Here is a 20,525-nt window from a genome sequence, read left to right on the forward strand (position 1 = left end):
TCATGCAGACTCCCTCAGCTGAAGATGTTCCCGTTGTTTTGACTTCCTTCATGGTTTTGGAATAGAGAGATGATGTGAGTATTCTCCTGATCTCTGATTGCCTAGGATTATCACAGATTAGGAGCTGTAATCTGGAGTATAAATAAACCTCAAGTTAGAGTGTGTGTGTGTGTGTTTATGTGTGTCTGTGAGGTGTGAGGTTCTACAAGCTGTTAGAAATCAGCGGTTTTGTATAGTGGTCAAATAATGTAGAACCTGAATCAAATCGAGGGACAAGTTCGATCAAGTTCATTGGAAAATTGTAGCACAGATGTCATTCGGTTAACGTTCCATCATCTTCTCACTGTAATGTTAGTTGCCAGCTAGCCTATACATTAAGGGCGTTTCTACCAAGCACAGATCAGGTTTCCAAGACAGAAACCCCTCATTCCAAATGGTCAATGTAACATTCCTGTGGTCATTAGAGCGCAACCTGCAGAGAGATAATCTAAACAGAGAGGTTTCTGTTGTTCTCATTATCTAGGCACATTCACTTCCAATGAAACGTACATTCACATTGTAATTGTTAATACTCAGATTCCACAAAGCTAACTTTAATCAGATTTGTTATTCTGATACAGTAGTCCCAGCCTCTTGGATACAATGTGAGTGTCTTTGTGTTACTTTCTTCAGGCTTTGCTGGTCTTGTATTGATGGGTATTGATGTGGAGTTGTGAACAGATTCTTACAACACATTATCAGTATTGATAAATATACCTAAAACTCTCAGATATCTACACATTCGGTGCATGGCGTCTTTTACACCAAAACTATGCTTTGTATTTAGCTTTCATATGGCACTGTTTAAAAAGTTAGATACCATGTTTCATTTAAGTTTAATTTGGCATTTTAGGACCTATTTAGGCATCTTTTAGAAATTATAGATAATTATTTAACCGTGAAATTGACCTTGAATACTGCGGTTCGTAGGAATGCGCTGCAGTCACATAAAAAAACAGTAGGGATGCGCCAGTCTAATACCGTCATTGGAAATGTGTCCGATGGCCAGAAATACAGGATCGGGTGTCGGCGACGCTGAGTCTGTAATGAGCCAATGCCATGAAACGCATTGTCCTGACAGTGTGCCGGGCAGACCCGAAACATGCAGGCTTTGCCTAGTGAACTCTATAACAACCACAATGTCTGCAGTCTGTAATTAATCCACACGTTGAACAGCCACTAGTAATACTGATCGTTGCAAACTTTGCAAAGCAAGTCTTCAATGGGGCGGCAGTAGAGAAAGCTTAACTTAGCCTGCTAAAACCTATCTGGCTAACCCCATCTAACTAATCCTTGCTAGCTAACCCCATCCAGCTAACCCTCGCTAGATAACTCCATCTAACAAACCACATCCAGCTAACCCCATCTAGCTAACCCTAGCTAGCTAAGCCTATCTAGTTATTGGTTTGTAGCTCAAATGGTTTGGTTACAAGCACCCTTTTTCCTGATTTCAGTCAAACACTGCATTCAGTAAGCCCTATGCAATAAAATACTGTACATTAATTCATTATATCTGCAGAATTACAAGTCAGATGGACCCAGTCAGATGAACCCAGTCAGATGGACACAGTCAGATGGACCTAGTAAAGATGAATGATGGCTATTCCACAGACACATACTACTTACTGTTTAATAGAATTTAATTAATTCACTCAATTGTCTCGTGGGTGAGACAGTCGACATGACAGTGTTAAACTGTTTTCCCATAAGCTCAAAGAGACATTCATATTCAGACATTCAGATATGCTCAAAGAGACATTCATATTCAGACATTCAGATAGACATCCACTGCAACCTTGACAAAGACCTTCATGAAGACCTTCATGTTCAGTGTGCATGTTGGCTAAGAAGTGTTATGTATTTCTAACTGATTAGTGATGCATGGAGCATATGAGTGTGTGTATGTATGTGTTCGTGTTTCATCTGCCCTCAGAGCCAGACATCCCAAACAAGCTGTCATCAGCCGGGAAATGTCTTTCACTGTGATAACACAGACTATGTTTACTAAATTTATTGTTCCTGTGGGGAACATCGGTTAACTACAACATCTGCAAGAGATACTTATCCAGCTACAATGATACTTAAAGTCAACACCAACTACAACGATGCTTAAAGACAACACGTGCTACAACAATACTAAGAGACACTTCACCAGCTACAACGATACTTAGAGACAACACCAGCTACAACAATACTTAAAGACAACACCAGCTACAATGATGCTTAGAGACAACACCAGCTACAACAATACTTAGAGACACTTCACCAGCTGCAACGACAATTAGAGACAACACCAGCTACAATGATGCTTAGAGACAACACCAGCTACAAAAATACTTAGAGATAACACCAGCTACAACAATACTTAGAGACACTTAACCAGCTACAACAATACTTAGAAATAACACCAGCTACATGGACACTTAGAGACAACACCAGCTACAACAATACTTAGAGACACTTAACCAGCTACAATTATACTTAGAAATAACACCAGCTACATGGACACTTAGAGACAACACAAGCTACAACACCAGCTACAATTATACTTAGAAATAACACCAGCTACATGGACACTTAGAGACAACACAAGCTACAACACCAGCTACAATTATACTTAGAAATAACACCAGCTACATGGACACTTAGAGACAACACAAGCTACAACACCAGCTACAATTATACTTAGAGATAACACCAGCTACAACGATACTTAGAGACAACACCAGCTACAACACCAGCTACAATTATACTTAGAGATAACACCAGCTACAACAATACTTAGAGACACTTCACCGACTACCACGATACTTAGAGACACTTCACCAGCTACAATGATAATTAAAGATAACACCAGCTACAACGATACTTAGAGACACTTCACCAGCTACAATGATACTTAAAGATAACACCAGCTACAACGATAATTAGAGACACTTCACCAGCTACAAAAATGCTTAGAGACACTTCACCAGCTACAATGATACTTAGAGACAACACAAGCTACAACGATACTTAGAGATAACACCAGCTACAGTGATACTTAGAGACACTTCACCAGCTACAATGATACTGCATTACCATAAGAAAATTAAAATAAAGCAATAATAATAATATACAATAATAAACATTGTACACTTGCAGCAGTTTAAAAAGAGTACTGTAAACTAGCAGTAATCTGGGTAGAAGTTATTATAGATATGGCAAGTGTGGCAATATACATAAAAATAAATACTAGCATACATTTTTGAAAGAGTAGGATGGGGAGTATGAACAGTATGGTAGAAGTATTGAGTATTATAGATACATATGAGTGTAATATAATTATGAATGGTAAATGCAAAGGAATTTTGCCCTAACCCTAACCCTTTAACATCATGTTTACTGAACTGTGGCAGTTAACGTGTTGGTGTTGACCATGAGAACCACACTTTAACATCATGTTTACTGAACTGTGGCAGGTAACGATTTGGTTTTGACCATGAGAACCACACTTTAACATCATGTTTACTGAACTGTGGCAGGTAACGATTTGGTGTTGACCATGAGAACCACACTTTAACATCATGTTTACTGAACTGTGGCAGGTAACGATTTGGTTTTGACCATGAGAACCACACTTTAACATCATGTTTACTGAACTGTGGCAGGTAACGATTTGGTGTTGACCATGAGAACCACACTTTAACATCATGTTTACTGAACTGTGGCAGGTAAGGTGTTGGTGTTGACCATGAGAACCCACCCTGAACCGCTGTGACCTTTAACAAGTTCAACAGCAATAAAACCAGGCCTTCTTCCAAGGAGAAGTCCCTTGTGTGTCTCTGCTAGAACATAAGGTTGGATTGTGTCTTCGGCAAAAGATAAATCAACTAGCAGGACCTTGACATGGGATTTGGCAGCATGCAGATATCTGCAGACCATGTTGAGGAAAGTTAGAATAGATAAAACATCTACTGAAGTCTTTCAGAAAATCATCCTGGAGAATTTTTGAATTTCACCCTGAAGAGTAAGGACATCAACCTAGAGAGTTTTAGAATATCACCTGGAAGAGTTAGGACATCAACCTAGAGAGTTTTAGAATATCACCCAGAAGAATAAGGACATCACCCTAGAGAGTTTTAGAATATCACCCGGAAGAGTTAGGACATCACCCAAGAGAGTTTTAGAATATCACCCAGAAGAATAAGGACATCACCCAAGAGTTTTAGAATATCACCCTGAAGAGTAAAGACATCACCCAAGAGAGTTTTAGAATATCACCCAGAGGAATAAGGACATCACCCAAGAGAGTTTTAGAATATCACCCAGAAGAATAAGGACATCACCCATGAGAGTTTTAGAATATCACCCTGAAGAGTAAAGACATCACCCAAGACAGTTTTAGAATATCACCCAGAAGAATAAGGACATCACCCAAGAGAGTTTTAGAACATCACCCTAAAGAATAAGGACATCACCCTAGAGAGTTTTAGGACCCTGCCGATAAAAGTTTTAGAACTTCATCCTATCCATGAAAACCAACATTTACATAAGTTCCAATAATAGCGAATAAAGAGCTTGGTGATGCAGAATTCACTTTTTTGTTTCCTTCTTACTGTCTCTTCCTTTTCATTTCACTTCTTCCTCTCTTTTTTTCCTAATTCTCAGATGTTGTTCCTATGTGGGTCGCCGGGGCAACGGTCCCCAGGCAATATCGATAGGGAAGAACTGTGATAAATTTGGCATCGTTGTCCATGAGCTAGGCCATGTGATTGGGTTCTGGCACGAACACACACGCCCTGACAGAGATGATCATGTCACAATCATCAGAGATAACATACAACCAGGTAACACACACACACGCACAGACACACAATCAAAGACTCACCCACAAACTCTGACAACTGACACATCTAATGAAGCTGTTGGCTTAGTTCATCACAGATCATAACTCAAGTCAGTGTCTGAATGTATCTGAATGTTTGTGTGTATATGTGTGTGTGTGTGTGTGTTTGTGTGTCTCTGTGTGTGTATTGTTTCCAGGTCAAGAATATAACTTCCTGAAGATGGAGCCAGGAGAGGTGAACTCTCTTGGGGAACCTTACGACTTTGACAGCATCATGCATTATGCCAGGAATACCTTCTCACGGTAAAACACAGATATACAATCAGTATATACACACACAGATATACAAACAGTATATACACACACAGATATACAATCAGTATATACACACACAGATATACAAACAGTATATACACACACAGATATACAAACAGTATATACACACACAGATATACAATCAGTATATACACACACAGATATACAATCAGTATATACACACAGATATACAAACAGTATATACACACACAGATATACAAACAGTATATACACACACAGATATGCAAACAGTATATACACACACAGATATACACACAGTATATACAAACACAGATATACAAACAGTATATACACACACAGATATACAAACAGTATATACACACACAGATATACAAACAGTATATACAAACAAAGATATACAAACAGGATATACAAACAGTATATACACACAGATATACACACAGTATATACACACAGATATACACACAGATATACACACAGATATACACACACACAGATATAAACACACAGATATACACGTAGTATATACACACATAGATACAAACACAGATATGCAAACATGGAGACACGCTCATACTGCATCGTGTATTTCTTCTTCATGTATCCCCCCAGAGGGATGTTTCTGGACACCATTCTCCCCTCAAGAGATGAGGAAGGGATCCGCCCTGCCATTGGACAGAGGACCAGGCTCAGTAAAGGAGATATTGCTCAGGCCAGGAAGCTCTACAGGTGTCCAGGTGAGGGTGTGCAGTGTGTTGACTGAGTGTGTCTCTCTGTATGTGCAGGGCCGGCTCCAAGCAAAAACAACATAAGCAGTCGCTTAGGGCCCCGACCTTTAGGGGGCCCTTGACCGACAGGGGAGAGGGGGCCCCAAATTACATTCTGCTTAGGGCCTGGACAAGGCTAGAGCCGGCACTGTGTGTTTCCTTTACCGATGTTTTTTAATTAATTGTATTCTAAAATTCTATTCTACCAGTCTTTAGTTGTAGTTCTAGTACCCCTGAGTGGTCAGGTCACCTAAGTCTCTGCCCAGCTGAGCAGTTATAAATTACATATGAGTCAATGCACAGTGTCTCAGTATTGTCTGGGTGGATGGGTATATTTCACACAGGGTTGTCTCAGTACTGTCTGGGTGGATGGGTATATTTCACACAGGGTTGTCTCAGTACTGTCTGGGTGGATGGGTATATTTCACACAGGGTTGTCTCAGTATTGTCTGGGTGGATGGGTATATTTCATACAGGGTTGTCTCAGTACTGTCTGGGTGGATGGGTATATTTCACACAGGGTTGTCTCAGTATTGTCTGGGTGGATGGGTATATTTCAGACAGGGTTGTCTCAGTATTGTCTGGGTGGATGGGTATATTTCAGACAGGGTTGTCTCAGTATTGTCTGGGTGGATGGGTATATTTCACACAGGGTTGTCTCATTGCTGTCTGGGTGGATGGGTATATTTCACACAGGGTTGTCTCATTGCTGTCTGGGTGGATGGGTATATTTCACACAGGGTTGTCTCATTGCTGTCTGGGTGGATGGGTATATTTCACACAGGGTTGTCTCAGTATTGTCTGGGTGGATGGGTATATTTCACACAGGGTTGTCTCATTGCTGTCTGGGTGGATGGGTATATTTCACACAGGGTTGTCTCATTGTGCTCTGACAACATGGGTCTGGCGCTTACAAGCTCAATCACATGTGGTAACAAATAAATCTAGGTTGAGAGAACAGTATGGTACAAAGCAGAATGGCTTGGCCTGATCTTCAACTCTGTCAAACCCATTGGGGACCCCATTGCATTGAGGCAAGGTCGTAATCGCAAATTTGACGTCATGAAATTAAGAGGGGATAAAAAAAATTAGTGTGTGTCAGTGTGTGTGTATGTGTGTGTCTATCTGTATCTCTGTGTGTGTGTGGGTCTGTGTGTGTGTCAATGTGTGTGTATGTGTGTGTATATGTGTGTGTGTCTGTGTGTGTGTGTGTGTGTGTGTGTGTGGGCCCTGCTGGAGTCCTGCACTCAGACAGTCATATTTGATAACTGCCAGATGGGTCGGGCCCTGGAGGATTTTGGGAAAGCGGGGCACATGTGACCCAACCCTGTTGCGTCACATCACATAGCTGCCATATTAGACGTTTGTCCAGAAAATGTCTGCCTCAAAGGGTGATAATGAGCTATTGTTATGTTGAGACACATTTTCATTTAGACTCCTAAGGTGATGAGTTGGGATGGAGGAGAGATGGAGGTAGGAATGGGGGCATATATAGAGAGATAGTTGGAGGGATTGATGGAGGGAGATTTAGAGGGAGAGAATGAGTGAGAGATAGTGCTGGAGGTAAAGATAAAGGGATAGATTGAAGATGGGTAGAGCGATGTCTATCTTGTAGAGAGAGATGGGGGAGTGATAGAGGGGGATAGGTGGGTGGAGAGATGAAGGAAGTGAGGGAGTGATATAGTGGGATATATAGAGGGAGAGATAGATGGGTAGATAGAGGGAGAGATGTAGTGGGATAGATAGAGGGGTAGATAGAGGGAGAGATATAGAGGGATAGATAGAGGGGTAGATAGAGGGAGAGATATAGAGGGATAGATAGAGGGGTAAATATAGAGGGATAGATAGAGGGGTAGATAGAGGGAGAGATGTAGAGGGATAGATAGAGGGGTAGATATAGAGGGATAGATAGAGAGGTAGATATAGAGGGATAGATAGAGGGAGAGATGTAGTGGGATAGATAGAGGGAGAGATATAGAGGGATAGATAGAGGGGTAGATGTAGAGGGATAGATAGAGGGAGATATATAGAGGGATAGATAGAGGGGGAGATGTAGAGGGGGGATAATGGTATATGTGGGATATAATGTCATATGTGGGATATAATGGCATATGTGGGATATAATGGGATATGTGGGATATAATGGTATATGTGGGATATAATGGGATATGTGGGATATAATGGGATATGTGGGATATAATGGTATATGTGGGATATAATGGTATATGTGGGATATATTGGTATATGTGGGATATATTGGTATATGTGGGATATAATGGCATATGTGGGATATGATGGTATATGTGGGATATAATGGCATATGTGGGATATGATGGCATATGTGGGATATAATGGCATATGTGGGATATGATGGCATATGTGGGATATGATGGGGTACATGGGATATAATGGCATATGTTGGATTTAATGGGATATACAGCTCCGGAAAAAAGAGACCACTGCACCTTTCTCTTTCCTTTCCAAAAAAGTTGAAAAGGAAGCATTCAATTTGCAGCGGTCTCTTAATTTTAACCCTTCTGTTCCTCTCTCAAAACCTTCCTTTTCAAATTTTTGGAAAGTAAAAAGTTGCAGTGGCCAACTGCCTTTTCAGGAAAGACTCTTTTTAAAAGAAAACTGAAAATGTCTGAAAAATATTTCTTAAAAAAAGATTGTGTGTATAAGCTCATAACATTGCCCTTGGAATGAACCGGAACTGAGAAGAATATTAACTGATTAACTGTTGGTGTCTGTGTGTGTGTGTGTATATGTGTATGTCTTTGTGTGTGTGTGTGTTTGTGTGTGTGTATATCTGTATATCTGTATATGTGTGTGTATGTGTATATATGTGTGTGTGTGTCTGTGTGTATATGTGTGTGTGTATGTGTATATATGTATGTGTGTGTGTGTGTGTGTGTGTGTGTCTGTATGTGTGTGTGTGTGTGTGTATGTCTTTATGTGTGTGTTTGTGTGTGTGTATATCTGTATATCTGTATATGTGTGTGTATGTGTATATATGTATGTGTGTGTGTGTGTGTGTGTGTGTGTGTGTGCAGCATGTGGGGAGACCCTCCAGGACTCGTCAGGGAACTTGTCATCGCCTGGTTATCCTAACGGCTACCCGTCATATACACACTGTGTCTGGAGGATATCTGTCACACCAGGAGAGAAGGTACACACACACACACATTTTGACACACTGTGTCTGGAGGATATCTGTCACACCAGGAGAGAAGGTACACATACACACACACATATACACACTGTGTCTGGAGGATATCTGTCACACCAGGAGAGAAGGTACACATACACACCCACACACATTTTGACATACACACATATACACACTGTGTCTGGAGGATATTTGTCACACCAGGAGAGAAGGTACACATACACACACACATATACACACTGTGTCTGGAGGATATCTGTCACACCAGGAGAGAAGGTACACATACACACCCACACACATTTTGACATACACACATATACACACTGTGTCTGGAGGATATTTGTCACACCAGGAGAGAAGGTACACATACACACACACATATACACACTGTGTCTGGAGGATATATGTCACACCAGGAGAGAAGGTACACGTACACACACACACATTTTGACACACACACATATACACACTGTGTCTGGAAGATATCTGTCACACCAGGAGAGAAGGTACACACACATATACAGTGGATATAAAAAGTCTCCACACCCCTGTTAAAATGCCAGGTTTTTGTGATGTAAAAGAATGAGACAAAGATAAATCATGTCAAAACTTTTTCCACCTTAAATGTGACCTATAACATGAACAATTCAATTGAAAAACATACTGAAATCTTTGAGGGGGGAAAATAAAAAATGCATAAGTGTGCACACCCTTAAACTAATACTTTGTTGAAGCACATTTAGATTTTATTACAGCACTCAGTCTTTTGGGTAGTGGTCTATTAGCATGGCACTATTTTCTGACTCTGTCAGATTGTGAGGACATCTCCTGTGCACAGCCCTCTTCAGATCACCCTCCAGATGTTCAGTTGGATTTAGGTCTGGGCCATTCCAAAACGTTGATCTTCTACTGGTGAAGCAATGATTTTGTGGATTTGGATGTGTGCTTTGGGTCATTGTCGTGCTGAAAGGTGAACTTCCTCTTCATCTTCAGCCTTCTAATGGACCCCTGAAGGTTTTGTGCCAAAATTGCCTGGTATTTGGAACTGTTCATAATTCCCTCCCCCCTGACTAAGGCCCTGGTTCCAGCTGAAGAAAAACAGCCCCAAAACATGATGCTGCCACCACCATGCTTCACTGTGTGTATGGTGTTCTTTAGGTAATGTGCAATGTTGTTTTTGCACAAAACATACCTTATGGAATTATGTTCAACATTGGTTTCATCTGACCATAACACATTTTCCCACATACCTTTGGGGGACTTGATGTTTGTTTTTGCAAACCTCAGCCGGGCTTGGATGTTTTTCTTTGTAAGAAAAGGCTTCCGCCTTGCCACCCTACCCCATAGCGCATTCATATAAAGAATACGGAAGATTGTTGTCGCATGTAGCACACAGCCAGTACTTTCCAGAAATTCCTGCAGTTCCTTTAATTTTGCTGTAGGCCTATTTCCAATAGGCTTCCAGCCTCTCTGACAAGTTTTCTTCTCATGTTTTTCATACATTTTGGAGGGACGTCCAGTTCTTGGTAATGTCTCTGTTGTGCCATATTTTCTCCACTTGATGATGACTGTCTTCACTGTGTTCCATGGTATATATAATGCTTTGCAGATGTGTTTGTACCCTTCTCCTGACTGATATCTTTCAACAATGAGATCCCTCTGATGCTTTGGAAGCTCTCTGCGGACCATGGCTTTTGCTCTGAGATCCAACTAAGAAAATATCAGGAAAATCTTACTATAATAGCTGATCTTTATTTGTGATTAATCAGAGTCACTTTAAATGATGGCAGGTGTGTAATTACTTCCATTTAACCTGAGTTTGAATGTGCTTGGTTCTGAACACAGCCACAATCCCCAGTTTTAAGAGGTTGTCCGCACTTATGCAACCAGTTTATTGTAAGGTTTTATATTTCATTTTCCCCCCTCGAAGATTTCAGTTTGTTTTTCAGTTTAATTGTTCACATTGTAGGTCACATTAAAAGTGGAAAAAGTTCTGACATGATTTATCTTTGTCTCATTCTTTTACATCACAAAAAACTGGCATTTTAACAGGGGTGTGGAGACTTTTTATATCCACTGTACACACACACACACAAACATATACACACGCATACATATACACACACATATGTACATACACATAAATGTATTGGTAATAGTAGCTATAGTGTAAATATGCAAGCTTTACTAAGAGTTGTATTAATCTACCCTTTCACCTTATCTCTCTCTCATTTCTCTATTTCTGTCATTTATTTCCCTCTCTCTCCCTTTCTCTCTTTTCCTCTCTCTCTCCATCTCTCTCACCCTCTTTCCCTCAGTCTCTCTTCGTCTCTCTCCGTCTCTCTCAGTCTCTCTCAGTCTCTCTCCTGTCTCTTTTTCTGTCCTTTCCTCTCTTCCAAAGTTCAGATTCCACAACAATATCTAAGAAAATGTTATTAAATATTGATTAACTTAAATTTGTTTTGATTTTCTGTATGAACTCTCTCCCCTCCCCCTCTCCTTTTCCCTTCTCCACTCTCCACATCTCCCTATCTCTTCCCCTCCCCCTCACTGCCCTATCTCTATCCTCCTCTCCCTCTCCCCATCTCTCCCCTCTCCATCTCCCCCCTCCCCCAATGCCCTCTCTTCCCTCTCTTGCACTTTCCACTCTCCACATCTTCTCCCCCTCTCTCCTTCTCTGCTTCACTCCCCCTCGCTCCCCCCTCACTCCCCTATCGCTCCCCTATCGCTCCCCTATCGCTCTCTCCCCCTCTCTCTCCACCTCTCCATCTCTCCCTCTCCTTCTCTCTGCCCTCTCTGCTCTCTCCCTCTCCTCCCCCCCTCCCTCTCTCCCCCCTCCACCCTGCCCTCTCTCCTCTCTCCCCTCTCACCCCCCCCTCCACCCTGCCCTCTCTCCCCCTCTCTCCCTCTCCTCCCCCCTCCCTCTCTCCCCCTCTCTCCCTCTCCTCCCCCCTCCCTCTCTCCCCCCTCCACCCTGCCCTCTCTCCCCCTCTCTCTCCCCCTCTCTCTCCCCCTCTCTCTCTCCCCCTCTCTTTCCCCTCTCTCTCCCCCTCTCTCCCCGCTGTGTTTCCAGATTGTTCTGAACTTCACCACTATGGATCTATATAAGAGCAGTTTATGTTGGTATGACTACATCGAGGTGAGAGATGGATACTGGAGGAAGGCCCCGCTGCTGGGTAAGACAGAGTGTCTGTGTGTGTGTGTGTGTCTCAGTGTGTGTGTGTGTGTCTCAGTGTGTGTGTGTGTGTATGTGTGTCTCAGTGTGTGTGTGTGTGTGTTTGTGTGTTTGTCTCAGTGTTTGTGTGTCTCAGTGTGTGTATTGGTTGTACCTATTTAAATGGTGTGCGTGTGTGTGACAGGCAGGTTCTGTGGGGACAAAGTGCCTGAAGTGTTGGTGTCCACAGAGAGTCGAATGTGGATCGAGTTCAGGAGCAGCAGCAACTGGGTAGGCAAGGGATTAGCTGCTGCTTATGAAGGTAACACACACACCACACACACACCACACACACACCACACACACACACCACACACACACACCACACACACACCACACACACACCACACATACACACACACCACACACACACCACACACACACACACACACCACACACACACACCACACACACACCACACACACACCACACACACACCACACATACACACACCACACACACACCACACACACACCACACACACACACCACACACACCACACACACACACCACACACACACCACACACACACCACACATACACACACCACACACACACCACACACACACCACACATACACCACACACACACCACACACACACCACACATACACTACACACACACCACATACACTACACACACACTACACACACACCACATATACACCACACACACACCACACATACACCACACATACACCACACATACACACCACACATACACCACACACACACCACACACACACCACCCATACACTACATATTCACCACACACACACACCACACACCACACACACACCACACATACACCACACATACACCACACACACACACCACACATACACTACACACACACCACACACACACCACACATACACCACACATACACCACACACACACACCACACATACACTACACACACACCACACATACACCACACACACACCACACACACACACACACCACACACACACACACACACACCACACATTCACCACACACACACACCACACACCACACACACACCACACATACACCACACATACACCACACATACACCACACACACCACACACACACACCACACACACACCACACACTATGTTGTCATTATTCTGTTTCTGTTCTTCTGAAGAACCAGCAACTCTAGCAGGATTATAGAACCGCTAAATGACCTGAATCTACAGAAATTATAGAACCGCTAAATGACCTGAATCTATAGAAATGATACTTTGGAATAGAAATGTATTCATCTCTGTCCATACTCCTCACACCTCCTCCTGCAATGGCTTCCCCTCCTCATCCCTCCTCACACCTCCTCCTGCAATGCCTTCCCCTCCTCATCACTCCTCACACCTCCTCCTGCAATGCCTTCCCCTCCTCATCACTCCTCACACCTCCTCCTGCAATGCCTTCCCCTCCTCCCTACTCCTCACACCTCCTCCTGCAATGCCTTCCCCTCCTCATCACTCCTCACACCTCCTCCTGCAATGCCTTCCCCTCCTCCCTACTCCTCACACCTCCTCCTGCAATGCCTTCCCCCTCTCCCTACTACCCCTCTCCTCCTCCAACCATATCCCCTCCTCATTCCCATGTTTTCTTCCACTCCTCTCCAGCCATCTGTGGGGGGGAGATCATTAGAGACCAGGGTCAGATCCAATCCCCTAACTACCCTGATGACTACCGTCCATCCAAAGAGTGTGTCTGGAAGATAACTGTCTCTGAGGGATACAATGTAGGACTGAGCTTCCAGGCCTTCGAGGTATGAAATCTCAACCTATCCCCCTATATCTCTCTGTCCCCCTCTCTATCTCTCTGTCCCCCTATATCTCTCTGTCCCCCTCTCTATCTCTCTGTCCCCCTATATCTCTCTGTCCCCCTCTCCATCTCTCTGTCTCCCTCTCTATCTCTCTGTCCCCCTATATCTCTCTGTCCCCCTCTCTATCTCTCTGTCCCCCTCTCCATCTCTCTGTCCCCCTCTCCATCTCTCTGTCCCCCTCTCTATCTCTCTGTCTCCCTCTCTATCTCTCTGTCCCCCTCTCTATCTCTGTCCCCCTATATCTCTCTGTCCCCCTCTCCATCTCTCTGTCCCCCTCTCCATCTCTCTGTCCCCCTCTCCATCTCTCTGTCCCCCTCTCTATCTCTCTGTCCCCCTCTCTATCTCTCTGTCCCCCTATATCTCTCTGTCCCCCTCTCTATCTCTCTGTCCCCCAATCAATTACTCTCTGTCTCCCCTATATCTCTCCATCTTCCTTTCTCAATCTCCCTCTCCATATCTCTCTTCCTCTGTCTTTTCTTTCTCTATTGTTTTCTCTTGTTCTCTGTCAGTATTTTTCTTTCTCTTTTCATCCCTCCGTCTCATTCATACTCTGTATGTGTGTAGGCAGCAGATAACCTCTAAATGAACTATGGAACACTGATTTAATGGCTGTTACACAATGGCCCTCATTTATCAAAAGTACGTACACCAAATTTCCAGCGTACACCTGGCGTACACCCAAAACCACGGTGACTTTGAGATTTATCAATATGGAGGTTGGCGTACGGCACTCTCAAATCCTACGCCAGCTCAGGAGGTGGTGTACGCACGTTTTGAGTTGGTGCGGAAATGCGCATGTTGAGTTATATGTTCTCATCATTTATGTTATATTATGTAGTTTAATTATGATACTGACTGTTGCCCAAAATTGTGCAAGAGTTAATTGTGCGCATGTGTGAAGAGACGGGACTTTTATTTTGACCTGTCTCAAGTAAAAAATGTGTAGCCGTATACTCAGCCCCTGCTGCTGTTCCCTCGTGCACTGATGTTATGCCAGTGCAGAGATGTAAACTGAAAATAAAACAGTATTAATAGTTATATTTGGAGTGATCTTTGGTGGATGGATGACAACAACATATTGCACATGGACATGGCGGAGAGAAATGAAACCTTAATAGCGCAGAAAAGAAAATCCTAACGCACTGACAAACTAAAAGATGTGATATATTATGACCTACTGTAAAAAAAAACAACAACATAATTACAAACTTCAGTGTTTATTTTTGTGCAACATGGACTTCAAGGTTTCATTTGTGTGACTTTACCAAAGCATTTGACTTGTATGTATTCCTTCAGATGCGAGGCTCTGCGCTTTACATGACGTTTCAGGCAGTTGCGCATGGACTGGGTTCAGTAATAAAAGCCTTTGAATTACCAAAATATAATTCAGACTGACAAAATAATAAAAATGACATTCTTCTTCTTTTAGACAATAATAGAAATAATAATAATAACGACATTCTTCTTCTAAATAACAATAAACTTCATTGATGAATATCATAAAATAATAAGACGAATATTACAAATTGTCATGCAGTTATTAATGTGAATGAATGGTACTCCACATCACATCATCATCTTTTATTCCGCTTTTTAAACTGCCAAATGAAACAATTTTATTTCTTTCTACCTCCCTGGTGATCGTCTCAATCTCCACGTCAGAGAAGTTTCTCTTTTTTGCCGTCTTCCGTGTGTCCATGGCGTAAAATGAGGGCGTGGGGGAAGCGGAGACTTGAATATATGGGGGCGTGTTATTCTAATGACGATCGTTTTCAGCCGCGGCATTTATCAAGGGAAGGTATTGCGTACACCTGGATTTTAAAGGTACGCACAGTTTTATAAATCAGGCGATGAGAGGAGTGTAAGCAAAATCTTACGCCAACATATACGCCCGTTTCTACGCAATAATGATAAATGAGGGCCAATGTGTTTCCAATGGACATATTCCTGAAACATATTCCTGAAACATATTCCTGAAACATATTCCTGAAACATATTCATGAAACATATTCCTGAAACTTTGACTGAACTATGACTGAAAGTATGAGTCCACAGGTTCTACTGCCAACTAGTGCTTAGGAGTTTTCCCACGTTTGGTGTGTTGCATTGACAGTGTTAGATACTGTTATTCATGCCTGAGGTGCAGAATGGTTTTAGAATGGGGAGTTAGTTACCCTCGATTAGGGACAGACTAAGGATTACTGTTGATGCTGGTTGATGATGGAAACAGCATATGGTCAACAGTAAAGAGGAACCCGACATGTCCTGGAATGGTTCACATGTACTAACAGGTCCAATAATGTATGTTAAAATTCCTTCCTTGTAATAGTGTCAATAATTTACTATTACTGCAGAACTTCAGAGCAGGAAAGTACTCTCTCTAGGCCCCTCCCTCCCTATCCAGGCCCCTCCCTCTCCAAGACATACAGAACCTTGATTTTCATTTGATCCAGTTTCTTAAAGCAGGAAACCAGTCCTACACCAACAGGAATAGGAATTTATGATGTTCAGTATTTTAATGACCATTTTGTTAGGGCTTGATATATTTTAGACAGTTTCATTAGGGCTTGATATATTTTTAACTGTTTTGTTAGGGCTTGATATATTTTAGACTGTTATGTTAGTGGTTGATATATTTTAGACTGTTTTATTGGGGCTTGATATATTTTAGATTGTTTTGTTAGGACTTGATATGTTTTAGACTGTTATGTTAGGGGTTCATATATTTTTTGACTGTTTTGTTAGCGGTTGATATATTTTTAACTGTTTTATTAGGGCTTGATATATTTTAGACAGTTATGTTAGGGCTTGATATATTTTAGACTGTTATGTTAGGGGTTCATATATTTTAGATTGTTTTGTTATGGCTTGATATATTTTAGACTGTTTTGTTAGGGCTTGATATATTTTAGATTGTTTTGTTAGGGCTTGATATATTTTAGACTTATGTTAGGGGTTGATATATTTTTTGACTTTTTTGTTAGCGGTTGATATCTTTTTAGACTGTTTTGTTAGGGCTTGATATATTTTAGATTGTTTTGTTAGGGCTTGATATATTTTAGATTGTTTTGTTAGGGCTTGATATATTTTAGACTTATGTTAGGGGTTGATATATTTTTTGACTTTTTTGTTAGCGGTTGATATCTTTTTAGACTGTTTTGTTAGGCCTTGATATATTTTAGACTGTTTTGTTAGGGGTTGATATATTTCATACTCAGGACCAACCAACCAAGTGTGTGACATTTCCACCTGACAGATTGAGAGACATGACAGCTGCGCTTATGATTACCTGGAGGTACGTGATGGCCCGGCCGAATCCAGCCCGCTGATTGGTCGATTCTGCGGCTATGACAAACCTGAGGATGTGCGCTCCACCTCTCACACTCTGTGGATGAAGTTCGTCTCTGATGGGACTGTAAACAAGGCCGGATTCGCTGCCAACTTCTTCAAAGGTCCGTGTGTGTGACTCTGTGTGAGTGTGTATATCAGCTTGGTCAGCCTTGGTCATTTGAGTGCAAAGTGGTTGTTAAATAATGCTGAAGTGGCATTCATTGGTCCCACTCCAGTTCAGCCCTGGTAAAGCTGACCCACGTCACGCTCTGTCCAGCGTTTTAACTTTCCCTCATGATCCTTTTTTTATTGGTTAAGCACTTCTCCAAAGGCGTTTATTAATCCTACTCATGGCTCGCTGAGTGGTACCTGCCAACAAACTAAAAGTCTGTTTTCAAGCTTTAAAGAAAAATGGTTAAGGAGTAATATGAAGTCGTTTTGTTCTTCTGAGTATGGAGGGATTTTTAGGGGCAGAAAATGGATGGTGCCTCTGGAGCTGAGCACAAGGATCACTTAGAGAAGGATTTAAGACTGCTCTGCCCATTCTGCTCTGCCCGCTCTGCTCTGCCCGCTCTGCTCTGCCCGTTCTGCTCTGCCCATTCGGCTCTGCCCGTTCTGCTCTGAGCGTTCTGCTCTGCCCGTTCTGCTCTGAGCGTTCTGCTCTGCCCGTTCTGCTCTGAGCGTTCTGCTCTGAGCGTTCTGCTCTGCCCATTCTGCTCTGAGCGTTCTGCTCTGAGCGTTCTGCTCTGAGCGTTCTGCTCTGCCAATTCTGCTCTGCTCTGCCCGCTCTGCCACGCTCTGCTCTGCCTCTTCTGCTCACATACTCTGGTATTTATGTGTGTGTCAATTGGTGTGTGTGTGTTTTATAGTGTGTGTATTTCTGTGTTCCAGAGGAGGATGAGTGCTCTAAGCCAGATAATGGAGGTTGTGAACAGAGGTGTGTCAACACCCTGGGGAGCTTCAAGTGTTCCTGTGACCCTGGGTTTGAACTGGCTCCAGACAAGAAAGGCTGCGAAGGTCAGTGTGTGTGTGGTGTGTGTGTGTGACTCCTGGAGGCAGACACTGTGCCAACATATGGTGGAACAAGCAGAAGCAGGCACAGTGGTGTGTGCGTGTGTGCGTGTGTGTGGCGGATGTGTGTAACCCATTAAAACAAACATTCGCCATCAACAGGAAAAAACAGCTTTAGAACACAAAGACATACACAAAAAGAAAGACACACACAAAGACACACAGACATACACACACATTTAACACTGCTACCAACACACCATCGTCTGAATCAACTTCATCTGGTAAGTAGTGTTGTCTACTAAGAGGACCACACACACATACACACATACACACAAACACACACACATACATACACACAAACACAAAAACATACACACAAACACACACACATACATACACACAAACATGCACACATACATACACACAAACACGCACACGTACATACACACAAACATATACACATACATAGATACACATGAACACACACATAAATGCATACACACAAACACACATAAATACATACAGACAAACACACACACATACATACATAAACACAAACACGCACACATACATACACACAAACACACACACACATACATACACACAAACACACACACGTACATAGATACACATAAACACACACATAAATGCATACACACAAACACACACACATAAATACATACACACACAAACACACACATGTTTTCCTGTCTTGTGGGGACCGAGCCTCTAGCCCAACCCTACCAGTTGACACACACCTTCAATGGCTCAATAGTATACATCCTCCTTGTCCTTTTCCAGATTTTATTGTGTTACATCAAACCAAAATTGCTCTGTCTCTTTTAAGAGACTGCTCCGTCTCTTATAAAGACGGAGCAGTAATTCAGGTGGCTTTAGAATCCACTCTTATACAGAGAGTGATAATAAAAAGGTAAAATACATAAGGATAATAAAGAGTGAAAATAGTGAAAATAAAGAGGTATAATAAAGAGGGATAATAAAGATTGATAATAAGGAGGAATAATAAAGAGGAATAATAAAGATTGAAAATAAGGAGGGATAATTAAGAGGAATAATAAAGAGGGATACTAAAGATTGATAATAAGGAGGAATAATAAAGAGGGAAAATAAGGAGGAATAAGAAGGAGGAATAATAAAGAGGAATAATAAAGAGGGATAATAAAGATTGATAATAAGGGGGAATAATAAAGAGGAATAATAAAGATTGAAAATAAGAAGGAATAATAAAGAGGGATAATAAAGATTGATAATAAGGAGGAATAATAAGGAGGAATAATAAAGAGTGGAGATAGTTGTAATAACCAAATTTCTAATATTTTGACTGTGTTTCTATAAACATGTGTCAGTTGTAGTAACCAGATTGATAATATATTTACTGAGTTTATATTAACATGTTTCACCAGCTGCCTGTGGAGGTCTTCTCTCGAAGCTGAATGGGACCGTGTCCACCCCTGGCTGGCCCAGGGAGTACCCCCCCAATAAGAACTGTGTCTGGCAGGTGGTGGCCCCAACCCACTACAGGATCTCCATCCAGTTTGAAGCTTTCGAGCTGGAGGGCAATGAGGTCAGTGTGTTTTGTGTGTGTGTTTTCCATTTATAAATGTTGTGTATCTGGGGTTTGTTTGAGTGATTCTGTCCCAAGGCCTTTATCAAGTGGCCACCTGCTGGTGTGTTTGATACCACGTTCCAACAGACATTTAAACAAGGTTCAAATATTCGACTTCCTTATGAAAGCATTGTGTGTGTGTGTAACCTGTGTGTGTTTGACAGGTGTGTAAATATGACTACGTGGAGGTGCGGAGTGGCCTGTCCCCAGATTCTAAGCTTCATGGGAAGTTTTGCGGTCTGGATGTCCCTGATGTCATCACGTCTCTGTTCAACAACATGAGGATAGAGTTCAAATCTGACAACACTGTCTCCAAAAAAGGGTTTAGAGCGCACTTCTTCTCCGGTGAGAACACGTTGTGTTTCAGTGTGTTTCAGTGTGTGTGTGTGTTTCAGTGTGTGTGTGTGTGTTTCAGTGTGTCTG

At 42.2% G+C, this 20,525-nt stretch overlaps 1 protein-coding gene across 2 annotated transcripts in view; it reads left to right on the forward strand.

Annotated features, from left to right (window-relative positions):
- The window catches only part of tll1 (tolloid-like 1), a 61,237-nt gene that overhangs the window by 28,239 nt on the left and 12,473 nt on the right, over positions 1-20,525 (forward strand). For both annotated transcript variants that reach the window (XM_034290992.1, XM_029118204.2), the window contains 11 exons: positions 4,690-4,868; positions 5,065-5,170; positions 5,777-5,901; positions 8,985-9,100; positions 12,174-12,276; positions 12,460-12,576; positions 13,929-14,074; positions 17,388-17,583; positions 18,353-18,478; positions 19,900-20,060; positions 20,267-20,447. In XM_034290992.1, the coding sequence (XP_034146883.1) occupies positions 4,690-4,868; positions 5,065-5,170; positions 5,777-5,901; positions 8,985-9,100; positions 12,174-12,276; positions 12,460-12,576; positions 13,929-14,074; positions 17,388-17,583; positions 18,353-18,478; positions 19,900-20,060; positions 20,267-20,447 (1,556 nt within the window). The remainder of the gene's footprint in view (positions 1-4,689; positions 4,869-5,064; positions 5,171-5,776; positions 5,902-8,984; positions 9,101-12,173; positions 12,277-12,459; positions 12,577-13,928; positions 14,075-17,387; positions 17,584-18,352; positions 18,479-19,899; positions 20,061-20,266; positions 20,448-20,525) is intronic.

This window comes from Esox lucius, chromosome 25 (genome assembly GCF_011004845.1).
Source record: "Esox lucius isolate fEsoLuc1 chromosome 25, fEsoLuc1.pri, whole genome shotgun sequence".
Classification (NCBI taxonomy): Eukaryota; Metazoa; Chordata; class Actinopteri; order Esociformes; family Esocidae; genus Esox; species Esox lucius.